Here is a 14,894-nt window from a genome sequence, read left to right as displayed (position 1 = left end):
TAAATTGCACCCCATTGCAAAATGCACATCTGCCAGCAACCATTCCCTCTCCACAGCCCAAGTGGTTGGATTCACATGGCACGTGAAGCTGGACAGGAGAGCATGGATAGATAGATAGATAGATAGATAGATAGATAGATAGATAGATAGATAGATAGATAGATAGACAGACAGACAGACAGACAGACAGACAGACAGAGGCAGGCAGGCAGGCAGGCAGATGGATAGATGAGACACAGAGAGAGAGATACATAAAGAGAGGGAGAAAAAGAGAGACAGAGAAACAGAGAGAGGCAGAAAGAAAGGGGGAAAGAGAAAGAGAGAGAGGAGAGGGAGGGAAAGAGAGAGGAAAAGAGGAAGACAGATAGAGGGGAAAGATAGAAAGAGGAAGTGAGAGAGAAAGAGAGAGGGGGGAAAGAGAGGGAAGGAAAGAGAGAAATTATATTACAAAAGTTTTCCTTTATATTGTTGCTAAACCAGGAGTGGGTTCTAACTTACCTCGCTGCCGGTTCTTTCTCCTGCGCTGTGTAGCCACATGTGCATGCTCAGTGCCGGAAAAAAATTAAAAAATCCCCTCCCCAAAAAGTTGAAAACAAGATGCGCAATGCCAGAAATTTGGCATCTGAGCATACCTAGAAAGAAAAAAAATGGGGAAAAAAATTAAATACATTCCAAAAAAACAATTAAAAAAAAAGATGGCAGCATCCATGGACCGGCATTGACAAAACTGGTTCTGTTATGCCATCCTAACGTCACCAGCAGGTTGCTACAGTTTTGGGTGAGGAACCCACCTCTGTGATAATCTTAATCTCTTCATAAAAACCTGCAGTGATGAAGTACCCATTCTGAAGACAAGCTGGTTAATTCTTCTCCTTAATTCCAGGTTGCTTCTCACCTTGATTAGTTTCCAGCAATTTTTTCTTCTCCTTCCCACTGGTGCTCTGGGAAATAAGTTGAACACCCACCACCACCCTTTATGGCAGTCCCTCAAATACTGGAATCTATTATCATGTCACCCCTTATTTTCTCTAGATTAGCCATACCCAAATCCTGCAACTGTTCTTCATCTGTTTTAGTCTTTAGACCTTTAATCATCTTAGTTGTTCTTCTTTGCATTTTTTCTAAATTCTCAACATCTTTTTTGTAATGTGGTGACCAAAACTGGATGCAGTATTCCAGCTGTAGCCTTACTAAGGTTTCATAAAGTGCTATTAATATTTCACATGATTTTGATTCAGTACTGGGTTGCTACTGGTCTGGTAAAGGACGGCACACTGGTAGTGATAGCTGCACTTTGTGTGCAGCTTTGGTTATCTTGTGTGCGCGCATGTGCGTCCCAGTGTGTTTTTGCTTCTGCACACGAAGCAAAATCTTGTGAGGGGACACGCATGCACATGAGATTTCAGTGATTTTTTTGATTCCATGCATGCAGAAAACACGCTGGGACATGCACATGCCAGCATGCAAGATAACTGAAGCTGTGCACGCAGAGCTGCCGAGGTAATGTGAATCCACCCCTGTTTTAATTCTATGTCTCTGATTATATAATCAGGAATTGTATTAATATTAGAAATATAATATATTCATATTCAAATATATTTAATTTGAAAATTGAAAAAGATTTAAAAATTCAAAAAAGGATCTAAAATTGAAAAAAGAAATTTGAAAGTTGAAAAAAGTTTTAAAAATTGAAAAAAGAAATTAAATTTTTTTAAATTGAAACGTTGAAAAAATATTTTTTTAAAAAGGTTCAGAGATTTTAAAAATTTACAAAAGTTCTTGGTCCTTTATGAAGTGATATGGATTTGTTTCTGGAATTTTCAGTAATGCTATTTTAGGAAGTGAGATCTAGTTAACTCGTTTTTCTACTGCTTATATTCTAACTGCAGGAAAAGTGACTACTCTTAAACACAAGCAGAAAGATTATTAAACAAATGGCCTGTGTGCATGTACAGTGTCCAGAGATGAAAAAGAGTGCACATACAAACTAGATACACTTAGGATATTTCGGTGTTGCTGGGGAGAGGCAGATATGGTGGGAGTCACGGAGCTAGCCGTTCCAGGGGAAAGAGGGATCGTTGCTTAATAACGATCCCTTGTTCCGGCTCCATGAGCTCAACCCAGAATACTGGTGACGAGTGTAAGTCTGGCCCTGGGCTCAGGTTGCTGCTGCTCAATGCCAGGTCGGTGGTAAATAAAGCTCTCCTCATCCGGGATTTGATCCTGGATGAGGAGGCCGACCTGGCATGTGTAACTGAAACCTGGCTGGGCCCAGAGGGAGGAGTTCCTCTCTCTGAAATTTGCCCAGCCGGGTTTCAGATATGGCATCAACATCGACCCCGGGGAAGGGGGGAGGAGTGGCTATTATAGCCAGGGAGAGCCTTTGCCTGCGTAGACTCGTTGCTCCGGAGATTGCGGGTTGCGAGTCCCTCCTGGTGAAGTTGGACTTAGGGGTTCAGGTGGGCTTGTTTCTCATGTACCTGCCTCCCAGCTGCGTGGCACAAGCCCTGCCTGTGCTACTCGAGGAGGTAGCCAGGCTGGCGGTGGGGTTCCCTAGACTTATTGTCTTGGGAGACCTCAACCTGCCGTCGCTCGGTGAATCCTCTGGATTGGCACAGGAGTTCATGGCCACCATGGCAGCCATGGACCTGACTCAAGTAGTACAGGGTCCGACTCATCAGGGGGGACATGCACCCGACATGGTATTCCTCTCTGAGCAATTGAGTAATGGTCTGAGACTAAGGGGCTTAGAAGTGCTGCCTGTGTCATGGTCAGACCATTTTCTACTGCGGCTTGACTTCCTGGCTCCAATCCTCCCCCGCAGGGAGGCGGAACCGATTAAGTTGTTCCGCCCCAGGCACCTGATGGATCCAGAAGGTTTTCAGAAGGCGCTTGGGGTTCTTCCAGATACACTCATCTGCAGTTCGGCAGAGTCTCTCGCTGAGGCCTGGAACAAGGCTAAAGCAGAGGCCCTTGACCGAATTGCGCCGCTGCGACCTCTCCGTGGCGCTAGACCCTGTAGAGCTCCATGGTTCAACGAGGAGCTCCAGGAGTTGAAACGCCAGAAGAGACATCTAGAGAAGAGATGGAGGAAGAGTAAGTCCGAATCCGATCGAACACTTGTAAGAGCTCATATTAAGACTTACAAAGTGGCGCTCAAGGCGGCAAGATGCGCGTATCATGCCGCCTTGATTGCATCAGCAGAATCCCGCCCAGCCGCTCTGTTTAGGGTAACCCGCTCCCTTCTTAATCAGGGGGGAGTTGGGGAGCCCTTACAGAGCAGCGCTGAGGACTTTAACACGTTTTTTGCTGATAAAATCGCTCGGATCCGAGCTGACCTCGACTCCAATTGTAAAACAGAGTTGACTGACAACGAGTCAGTCGAGGTGACTGGGGCTAAACGTCTTTGTCCATCTGTCTGGGAGGAGTTTGACTTGGTGACACCTGATGAAGTGGACAAGGCCATTGGAGCTGTGAGCTCCGCCACCTGTTTACTGGATCCGTGTCCCTCTTGGTTGGTTTCGGCCAGTCGAGAGGTGACACGGAGCTGGGCCCAGGAGATTGTCAACGCCCCCTTGGGGAGGGGGTCCTTTCCGGCCCTTTATAAGGAGGCACTTGTGCGCCCCCTCCTCAAGAAGCCTTCCCTGGACCCAGCCGTGCTTAATAACTACCGTCCAGTCTCCAACCTTCCCTTTATGGGGAAGGTTGTTGAGAAGGTGCTGGCGCTCCAACTCCAGCGGTCCTTGGAAGAAGCCTATTATCTAGGTCCTCAGCAGTCTGGATTCAGGCCCGGCTACAGCCCGGAAACTGCTTTGGTCGCGTTGATGGATGATCTCTGGCGGGCCCGGGACAGGGGCTTGTCCTCTGTCCTGGTGCTTCTTGACCTCTCAGCGGCTTTCGATACCATCGACCATGGTATCCTTCTGCGCCGACTGGAGGGGTTGGGAGTGAGAGGCACTGTCCTTCAGTGGTTCTCCTCCTACCTCTCCGGTCGGTCGCAGTCGGTGTTAGTGGGGGGGTCAGAGGTCGACCTCTAGGTTTCTCCCTTGTGGGGTGCCTCAGGGGTCGGTCCTCTCCCCCCTGCTATTTAACATCTACATGAAACCGCTGGGTGAGATCATCCAAGGGCATGGGGTGAGGTATCATCAATACGCCGATGATACCCAGCTATACATCTCCACCCCATGTCCAGTCAACGAAGCAGTGGAAGTGATGTGCCGGTGCCTGGAGGCTGTTGGGGCCTGGATGGGTGTCAACAAACTCAAACTCAACCCAGACAAGACGGAGTGGCTGTGGGTCTTGCCTCCCAAGGACAATTCCATCTGTCCATCCATCACCCTGGGGGGAGAATCATTGACCCCCTCAGAGAGGGTTCGCAACTTGGGCGTCCTCCTCGATCCACAGCTCACATTAGAGAAACATCTTTCAGCTGTGGCGAGGGGGGCGTTCGCCCAGGTTCGCCTGGTGCATCAGTTGCGACCCTATTTGGACCGGGAGTCACTGCTCACAGTCACTCATGCCCTCATCACCTCGAGGCTCGACTACTGTAAAGCTCTCTACATGGGGCTACCTTTGAAAAGTGTTCGGAAACTTCAGATCGTGCAGAATGCAGCTGCGAGAGCAAAAGTATGCCCATATCACACCAACACTCCGCAGTCTGCATTGGTTGCTGATCAGTTTCCGGTCACAATTCAAAGTGTTGGTTATGACCTATAAAGCCCTTCATGGCACCGGACCAGATTACCTCAGGGACCGCCTTCTGCCGCACGAATCCCAGCGGCCAGTTAGGTCCCACAGAGTGGGTCTTCTCCGGGTCCCGTCAACTAAACAATGCCACTTGGCGGGACCCAGGGTAAGAGCCTTCTCTGTGGCGGCCCCGACCCTCTGGAACCAACTCCCCTCAGAGATCAGAATTGCCCCCACCCTCCTTGCCTTTCGTAAGCTACTTAAAACCCACCTCTGCCGCCAGGCATGGGGGAATTAAGACTTTTTCTCCCCCTAGGCCGTTACAACTGTATATATGGTATGCTTGTATGTATGTTTGGTTTTTATATATTAAGGGGTTTTAAATTTGCTTTTAGTATTGGATTTTATTGTACATTGTTTATGATTGTTGTTAGCCGCCCCGAGTTTTCGGAGAGGGGCGGCATATAAATCCCATAAAACTTGAAACTTAATTTCATGTGATGCAAGTTGAAAGTGCTCTTTGTAGTCTTCTCCAAGTGTGTCATTTTAGCTAGTCTTGATAACAGGGAATCCTTTTGTGGCCTAATTCTCAGTTGTTGTTTTTTAATTTGCATTATGTCAGTTTGCCACATCAAAAGACGCCACATCAGAAAATAATTTAGAATTGTTCAATCTGGGAGGGATTTACCCCACTTTTAGCAATGTTTTTAGCTAATACTTTTCCTAATGCAAATATGATCAAAATCTGCAGTTCAGACATTAGATGCTCTTTTAAAACCAGTTTAGAAGGAGGGAATCTAGCTATGGCTTTTGTGAGAAAAATGATTAAGCTGGGTTTCCTTTTGCTATACTGTATAGCTTAATCTATTTTAAGCTATCTATATGGCAAGAGCTGCAGTAGTGCAGTACTGCAGGCTGCTTCAGCTGACTGCTGGCTGACTACAATGTGGCAGTTTGAATCTCACAGTCTTAAGGTTAACTCAGCCTTCCATCCTTCTGAAGTGGGTAAAATAATTACCCAGACTGTTCAGGGCAGTATGCTGACTCTGTAAACTACTTAACGAGATCTATAAAAGCACTGTGAAGCAGTATATAAGTCTAAGTGCTATTGCTATATATAGTAAACAGTAGATCAGAACCTGACTGCATTTAAAAAATGGATGATAATTTTGCAAGAGAAGACTATTGATGCCTGCTTTTATTGAGAAATGAAGCTCAGGTTTTCTGCCCTGAAAACTAGACCAATGGAAACCAATGTCAAGCCATGTCCTCAAACTGGCCATCCACATCCCAGAAATGCATAAATGGACATATTTCACATTTAGTCATTCAAGAATCAAGGCTTTATTGCTCATTTCCCATTTCAAAATGCACCTGGTTAAAAGCTGGGCAGTGTTTGTGATATGAAATTGGCATTATCTGAATAAAAGAGAATGTTTAATCCTTTACCTGCAGCTGTTAGACTATGGAAATCCAAGCAAATGAGTAATATTTACATACCAAAATATTTGCAGAATCATCAATCCCTTAGTAATTAAAACAAATTTACATATACATAAAAAACATGATAATTTACATAGATGTATGGGAATTCAATGTATGTTCCAGGTTCCTTGCTACTGAATTGTAAAGCATTTCCTCTTATTATTAACACAGCAGTCTGAATTGCTCCAACTGTGTTGTACATGTACACTAAGAGCATATGCACTAATGACAAATTCCTTGTGTGTCCAATCACACTTGTCCAATAATGAATTATATTCTGTCCTATTCTATTCTATTCTATTCATGTTGGTGGTTTTTAAGAGAGAACTGATACTTCTCTATTTTCTGGACCTGTTCCTATAAACACAAACAGGAGCAAGCAGTTGCCTGTTTAATTCTCCTTGGTGGACATAGAAACAAAGACAAACATATGTCTGAATAATCTTTGAAAGTAAGGCCACCAGATCTGGACTGCAAGCATCAAATTAAACACCACAAGGAGATACAAAAACAAATCTTAGTTTTTTCCTATTACTTAGTGGGCATTTGAAATTTTGCTGGTCTAGGCTTGTAGCCCTAAATGAGAGAGAGAGCTGTGGGAAGAAAAGAAAGTGCATAGAAGCTTGGTAGAGTGGCAGTTCCACCAAGGAGTTAGGCTGAAAGCAGGGTAATTTAAAAGGTCTTGCTCTTTTAAACTACAGTGGTACCTCATCTTATGAACTTAATTCGTTCCGTGACCAGGTTCGTAAGTAGAAAAGTTCATAAGAAGAAGCAATTTTCCCCATAGGAATCAATGTAAAAGCAAATAATGCATGCAACCCCATCCCAAAAGTCATCCCTTTTGCCTTGCGCCACTGGGAATCCCCACCTCTGGACTTCCATTGCCAGCCAAAGCGCCAGTTCTTGTGTTGCTGAGATTCCCCTGAGCCTCCCCTCGCTGGGAAACCCCACCTCCGGACTTCCGTTGCAGGCTGAAGTGCCCGTTCTTGCATTGCTGGGATTTCCCTGAATCTCCCCTCGCTGGGAATCCCCGCCTCTGGACTTCCCTTGCCAGCCGAAGCGCCCATTGTTGCATTGCTGGGATTTCCCTGAGCTTCCCCTTGCTGGGAATCCCCACCTCCAGACTTCCATTGCCAGCTGAAGTGCCCATTCTTGAGTTGCTGGGATTTCCCTGAGGCTCCCTTGCTGGGATTCAAACCAGCGCTGGCAAAAATGAAGGGAAATCCAGCGAGGGGAGCCTCAGGAATCCCAGCAACACAAGAATGTGCACTTTGGCTGGCAATGGAAGTCCGGAGGCGGAGATTCCCAGTGAGGGGAGGCTCAGGAAAATCCCAGCAACGCAACAACGGGTGCTTCGGCTGACAACGGAAGTCCGGAGGCAGGGATTCCCAGCGAGGGGAGGCTCAGGGGAATTCCAGTGCTTCGGCTGGCAACGGAAGTCTGGAGGCTGGGCATGCCAGTGGTGGTGGCTTGGGTTCGTAAGGTGAAAATAGTTCAGATGAAGAGGCACAAAAATCTTAAACACTGGGTTCGTATCTCAAAAAGTTCATTAGTAGAGGCGTTCGTAAGATGAGGTACCACTGTCCTATTAGATGTCTATTGCAAACCTTATGTATAGAATCTTTCAAAGTACTAGGTTAATGCTGGTTAGAGATAGGGGAGAGGGAAGGTTAAAAGTTGACACAAATATTGAGAATAGTGTATAATTATAATTTTTAAGGTTGTATTTAGTAATGGGATTGTGAGTCCTCAAAGAATCTGGAAGTCAAAAAAATTCTCTTTCCTTTCAAGAAATTAAATACAATATATTTTCACATCAAAAATTATGTATCAGAAAGTAAGCAGCATAAAAAATAACTTCAAAAAAGAATTGTAACTGAATTGTAAATGATTCAGGGTACAAATGACAAAAAACAAACCTTTCATTTTACAATTTAGCTCCACAATCCATGTAAAACTTCCTATGTCAATCTTGGACAGTATTTGGAGTACATTTCCTGTTGGTCTTGCCAATCAGTATATTGTCTTGAAGCAATCCAGGAAGAGAAAAAAACACCATATTTTCTTTAAATCCAAGCAAACAGGAAGTCCATAGTAGTTCGAGTTCGGCTGTTCCACATGTTGCTCAGAAGACCCCCTATGAAAAGTTTGATGAAAGTGCTACTGACTGTTTTTTTTAAAGCATATATAAGCCAAAAAAGGTTTTTGGCTCTTCAGAATTTACCAATGTGGGCTCAGAAACACTCACATACACACTATCCTGCCTGGAAAGATTGAATAAGGCCCCCAAATAGCTACTTTTGGCCCACATGTGCTTTGTCACACAATAGTTCATCTTTCTGTTCTCCATCAGGACTTGGTTGTCAGGATAAGATGGATTTCTCTTGAAAACCATGTGGTCAAGTGGCTGGGAAGTGCAGGTCTGGCCTCGGAAGAATACTTTGGAATAAATGAAGTAGATCCCAGTTTCATCAATCATTAGACCCCTGTTCTTGTATTGGACCCCAGAGAGGAAGACATGTCCATGGGTAGTCTCCCAGTCCAAAAGATGAGATTGCTGAATTGCTTTGCCTAGAGAAAATGAAATATCATGATGAAAATGGGAGTGATTTCATGCAATTAGTAGCATTTGTTCTGGGACCCCATTTCCTACCAGCTACGTGCCAAAACATTTGCATGTTTCTTCCTTTCTTCAGGTCAAATGAATCTTCTATGAATTTCACAGTTGCTCCCAAGTGGATCCTCCTCCTGGCTGCTTTGTTTCTTGTTTCAGATGTCTCGACTCACTCCTGGTTATTATGCTTAACTCTTGTGATAAGCATATTACCTGCATCTCACAGCATCCATAGCAACTTGCACTAGTTTTGGCCTCAGTTGAAATGCTTCAATAGCAATCTACTTCATACTAGTTTACTGCCATGCCATTACTGCTTAGACCATGGGTGTCAAATTTGCTCTATCACATTGCCATTATGTAACGTTTCATGACATTTTCCCCATTTGTGGGTGAGCATGACCTGTGTGTGATTCATCTGGCCTATAGGCTGCCAGTTTCACACACCTGTGCTTAGATAATATTCAGAAAGGAATCCTTTTGCTTACCCATATTTGGTAGGGTCTCAAATTTGTTTTTGTATTGTGACCAGAACTGGATGCAGTATTACAAGTATGGTCAAGAATGTTAGGCAACATCCTGCTCCTCTGAGGTGGAAGCTTCTCATTTTACTTGGCAAACATGCAGAGAATCTTTGATTGCAGATTTTAAAAGCCCATACTTTTGTTAAATCTGTTCCCAGGAAAATTGTTCCTTGGTAAGTTATACTATGTTAAAAAATGGAAAATGACTATATTTATGTTATGCTGTACAATATTGAAAGGCCTTTGCCTCTTGAGCTTTGCTAACCTGATGGCCAAGTTAACAATTTGACAGCAAGCCAAGGGCATGGTTTCAAACTCACAAAGGGAACAAACCCTTCTGGGGGTGAGGTGGGGGAACAGGGGAAAATAATTAGATACATCAGCAATACTGTATGTCTTTTTGATGCCTACCTGTTAAATGTGCACTCCTCTTGACTTTCTTTTCTGCTGTTCTATTCAGAGCTCCTACATTGCAGCAGAAGAGGAAAAAAATAGTTCATGTCTGTTGGTGTCATCAGGAGGGTGATTCAGAATATGAACAGAGGGAAAGTAGAAACCTCAAGATGGAACCTAATTGGATTCTGTGTTATCATAAGTCTCCTAAAGAAGCTAAAACTTCATTTCCCAAAGGAGCAGCACTGGTTGCCTCAAATAACTTGATATACTGTATGAGGAAATCTGGACTGGTCTAGACTAGGAAATGTTATGCATTCCAGTAAAATTAAATTGGCATGTTCTGCCAAAACCAAGTTCATAACAGCACAAATGCCAGTGAAAAATATTTACTTACAAGTCATCCTCTAGTTATGAAAATGCGTACATTTATATTTTAAGATATCATAAGTAGAGAAGATTGCATGACATTACAGAATGACAAATAAATGTGAATTTTTAAAACATCATCCCAGACTTTTGGATGATTTTTACAGAAACCTGGTCCAAATGGATGAGAAACAAAGGCTTTCATTTAGAACAAAAGAAACATTTTTTTCAAAGAAAATGCTGCAAATGTTAATTGTTGCCTGGGCCAAAAGAAATGAAGGATTATGTGCTAAGGTTTTAAGTTGTTTTATATAAATTCAGAGTAGTATTTTTTATCTTTATTTATCTAATTGACTTATATGATTAGGAAAAAGTGAGCCAGGCATATTAATCATTTAGAAGAATTTAGATGTGTTAAGGAGCATAGAAAAGGAGTCATTCTAATGAGGATAAAAATATCCAGTAAGAGAACCGCACAGAAAGAGACTGTGCGGTTTAAGAGCAGGTGCTACCAAGGACAAGTACAGCAGGAGTCAAGAATATCAACAATGTAATATAATTGCTATTAAATGAGTGGATTAATAAAATTATTTTTAAAAAACCATAATGGATGTAACAGACCAACTGAAACCTTCCCCTTTAAATATGCAAAATTTATAGAAAGGGGTGGAGCTTTGATTACCTCTGCCATTTTAATGATTCCCTTCAGAGATGTCCCTGATTCTTTATTGCTGAGTTTGGGGAACTTAGAGTGAGATTTTATATTAAAATTTGGCTCTGAAAATTAGGCTACAGGTAGTCTTTTCTTTCACATAGGAGCTTGCATGAAGTGGAAAAGCCCTGTTCTGTATTGTAGTACTTTATAAAACTGTTCCTTAAAGTCTTTGGATTTACCTTCTTGTCTTATTCTCCATTTTGCCTATACAGTGTTCCCTCGCTTTTCGCGGGGGATGCGTTCCGAGACCGCCCGTGAAAGTTGAATTTCCGCCAAGTAGAGATGCGGAAGTAAATACACTATTTTTGGCTATGAACAGTATCACAAGCAGGGCCGCCGATAGGTCAGTATTACTGCTACTGGCATCAGGGGCCCGGCCAAATTGAAAAATGGGAGGACGGTTTTGGCCCGCCACCATGTGCCGACCCCCTGGTGCCTGCAGCAGTCGTTGTGCCCAGCACCATTCCCTGTGGGCTGTGCACGTCTGTGCCAGCGCACCCCAAAACGCCCCCGCGTGCACCCTTTTCCAAGGGCGCGCACAAAGCTGCGGCCGCCCCCGCCCCTCCCAGCACCTCTAGCCCCCTTGCGCCCCTGGCTACTTGCCGCTGCCTTCACCGAGAGCGCTTTTATCCCAAGCTCTCAGCGAGGGGGATGCAGGAGAGGCGGGGCAGGCGTTCTCACAGTGGGGGCCGGCGAAGGTGATTTTCAATGTCGGGCATGCGGGCCGGCGCGCGCTCTCCCCATCCCCCTGCCAGCCCGCCCAGAACATTCAAAGTAAGAAAAACCTTTGGCGGCTCTCTTTCTCACTCTCACCGGTGAAGGTTTTTCTTACTTTGAATGTTCCGGGCGGGCTGGCAGGGGGATGGGGAGAGCGCACGCCGGCCCACACACCCGACATTGAAAATCACTTTTGCCAGCCTCTGGAGAATGAGAGAGAGTGAGAGCGACAGAGCAAGATAGAAAGTGAGAAAGAGAGAGAGAAAGATGGGGGAGAGAAAGAGATAGCAAGAGAGAGAGAATGAGAGAAAGTGAGAGAAAGAAAACAAGAGAGAAAGAGTGTGTGAGAGAGAAAGCAAGAGAGAGAGAGAGAAAGAAAACAAGAGAGGGAAAGTGAGAAAAAGAGAGAGAGAGAAAGAGGGGGAGAGAAAGAGATAGCAAAAGAGAGAGAACGAGAGAAAGAGTGAGAGCGAGAAAGCAAGAGAGAGAGAGAGAAAGAAAACAAGAGAGGGAAAGTGAGAAAAAGAGAGAGAGAGAGCAAGAGGGGGAGAGATAGAGAAAGAAAGAGGGGGAGAGATAGAGAAAGAGAAAGAAAGAAAGAGAGAGAGAGAGATGAGAGAGGAAGGAAGAGAGTGTGAGAGAGGAAGAAAGCAAGAGAGAGAAAGAGAGAGAAAGAAAGAAAGAGATGAGAGAGGAAGGAAGAGAGTGAGAGAGAGGAAGAAAGCAAGATAGAGAAAGAGAGAGAAAGAAAGAAAGAAAGAAACAGATGAGAGAGGAAAGAAGAGAGTGAGAGAGGAAGAAAGGAAGATAGAGAAAGAGAGAGAAAGAAAGAAAGAGAGATGAGAGAGGAAGGAAGAGAGTGAGAGAGAGGAAGAAAGAGAGAGAGAGAAGAGTGGAAGGAAGAGAGAGAGGAAGAAATGATAGAAAAAAGGGGAGAAAAAAAAGAGAAATGAGAAAATGATTGAGGCAGAGAATGACAGGAAAGAGAGAGAAAGAGAGAGAGAAGTGACTTGATTTAAAGCATATGGTAAAAGCACTTAAATAATAACAGAAAAACCCCCCAGCCCTCACCTGTTTTTATTAATAGTTTTGCTGGTTGTTTTAGTTTTAATAGTAATGGATTTTGTTTTTTTTTAATTATTAATTTCTTTTAATAAAAAAGAAGGGATTTATTATTTATTTATTTATTTATTTATTTCTATGCCGCCCAGTCCCAAGTTTTTCCTTATTTCCAGATTGCATTTCTTCTTGGTGAGGTTCCACCCATTGCTTCTTGTACTACCTTCAGGTGGCAATGTAGAATAAATAGATGCCATCTGCTCTGTGGCAGCCCTTTAAGGATTGGGAAACTACTATTATATTCCCCCTCAGTTTTCTATTTGTTGAGCTAAACATACTCATTCTCTTAGCCCTTGTTCATAGGATTTAGCCTCTAGGCCAGGGGTGTCAAACTCAATTTCATTGAGGACCACATCAGGGCTGTGTTTGACCTCAGAGGGCCAGGGGAGGGCTTGCCCAGGGTGTGTGGCCATGGTGGGCATGGCATGGGATTTGGGGGGCAGTAGTTTTAAAATGGCGGGGGGAGGGCAGACACTTAGGCTGTATGGGGCCCCAAAATTCCTGATGGCGGCCCTGATCACAAGCCTTCCCTTAACACTTTAAACCCCTAAATTGCAATTTCCCATTCCCTTAGCAACTATTCAGATTATTACTCACCATGTTTATTTATTAAAGTTTATTAAAAAAATATTTATTAAAGGCAGGCGAAAGTTTGGCGATGACATATGACGTCATCGGGTGGGAAAAACCATGGTATAGGGGAAAAAAACGCAAGGTATTTTTTAATTAATATTTTTGAAAAACCGTGGTATAGAATTCAATGAAATAATGGGAGGATAATAACATGTGCAAAGCTATGGAATGAAATTCAGGTATAATATTACCATGAAACACAATCTTTGAATAGGAAACAATTTTTATTTTGTACTTTCCCAATCATCACAGGACTAGGAGTTCTCACCTTTCAGCATATCAGAAGATGGAGAGACATAGCCAGAGCTGGAAAACTGTGAAAGTAAGAAACATACAGGTATATTTGGAAAGATAAACCACCTCACAAAATTTACATAGCTAGGCAAGCTTATATAACTCCAGACCCATTCTCCCAAGTTTAGAAGATATCTTATGTACTTTCCCCCTACTTCAAATTGATGTTACCTCTTGAAGTTCCTTTTGCAGGTGGAAGATCTGAAACATTGCCAGCCCGATCCCCATGATGGCAAGTAGAATCAGCAAAAATGCCACCAGGAAACAAAAGTGTGTACCATCTCTGTGATTTTGTCTATGTCTTTTCCTCTCTGGCACAGGCAATGGTAAGCAAATGCCCTGATCTGCTACAATTCCATTGGAATGGTACAGTCCCATTTGAGGAGCACAGTCTGAGTTAGAAAGAGCACTGTTGTTTGTCCAGAAGATCTGGGGATAACCACAATATTGATTCTGTTGCATGACTGAAAGATAAATTGAGTCTTTGGATTCCTGCTTCACTGCTACTCAGATAATCATAGACACTGTGTCATCAAAATGATCTCTTCCTGCACTGTATCTCCACTCAGCAACTGCATGTAAAGCTGAAAAACCTTGGGGTTGACTGCTGAAAACCTCACACAGCTTCCGCCCACTGTTGTGATGCTAGATAATTGCATGTACAAGGAGGTGCTTTGAAGTTGTCCCAAAACCACTCTCAAGTATTATTATCCCTAAAATAAACTTAATATATATATTTTAAAATACCCATCTTTTGGGAGGAGGGCACAAAAACAAAACAAAGTGACCTCTGGCCTCTACGACACCCCCTCAAAAGAAAACAATCTTTTCCAGCCATGTCCATCTGGTCCCACCAACTTTTCATAACTCTACTTATTGTGATCCTTCCAAGAATTATATAGAGTAAGACTAGAGTAAGGTTGACAATTGTAGGGAAACTTGTAACCCAAAGGACTGGAAAGAGATTACATGCAGCTTAATTTTAACCTTAATTAACTTTAATATACCACAAGTTCAGTACAGTACCCAAGTCATAAAGGCAGTTGCATGAACTACAGTATTTAACTGAACTATGTTTGTTCATAGATTTTGGATGATAATCAAAAGGAAATTAGATTTTAAATGCCTGTCACAACATTCTTTATGGGAACATAAATGGGTAAGTGAGCAAGATACATAGGCCCTCCGGGCTCTGATGATATGTGATGACAGACTAGTTCCTAGGTCCTGAGGCAGTATCACCTTGATTGTTAACTGCATACATAACAAGCTGGTGAAGAAGACTCATTAATCTACTTTTGTGCAGTTTCAGTGGATTTATACTAGCTACAAGAAGTGGTGGGTG

General features: G+C 43.3%; 1 protein-coding gene across 2 annotated transcripts in view; it reads right to left on the bottom strand.

Annotated features, from left to right (window-relative positions):
- Positions 1-14,636, bottom strand: part of FASLG (Fas ligand) — a 40,767-nt gene extending 26,131 nt beyond the window's left edge. Inside the window, exons 1-5 of one of the 2 annotated variants that reach the window (XR_011558635.1) lie at positions 13,721-14,636; positions 13,524-13,569; positions 9,721-9,774; positions 8,091-8,742; positions 571-632 (exon numbers count right to left, since the gene is read on the bottom strand). Coding sequence is in view for 1 of the 2 variants with exons in the window: in XM_070746863.1 (XP_070602964.1) it covers positions 499-632; positions 9,721-9,774; positions 13,524-13,569; positions 13,721-14,011 (525 nt within the window). In the remaining variant the exon portion in view is untranslated. Of the gene's footprint in view, positions 1-498; positions 633-8,090; positions 8,743-9,720; positions 9,775-13,523; positions 13,570-13,720 lie in introns of those variants that run through there. The other variant, XM_070746863.1, reaches the window with a different exon arrangement.
- Between the last annotated feature and the right edge of the window lie 258 nt (positions 14,637-14,894).

Source organism: Erythrolamprus reginae, chromosome 3 (genome assembly GCF_031021105.1).
Source record: "Erythrolamprus reginae isolate rEryReg1 chromosome 3, rEryReg1.hap1, whole genome shotgun sequence".
In the NCBI taxonomy this organism is placed as follows: domain Eukaryota; kingdom Metazoa; phylum Chordata; class Lepidosauria; order Squamata; family Dipsadidae; genus Erythrolamprus; species Erythrolamprus reginae.
This window is presented reverse-complemented; position numbering and strand designations above follow the sequence as displayed.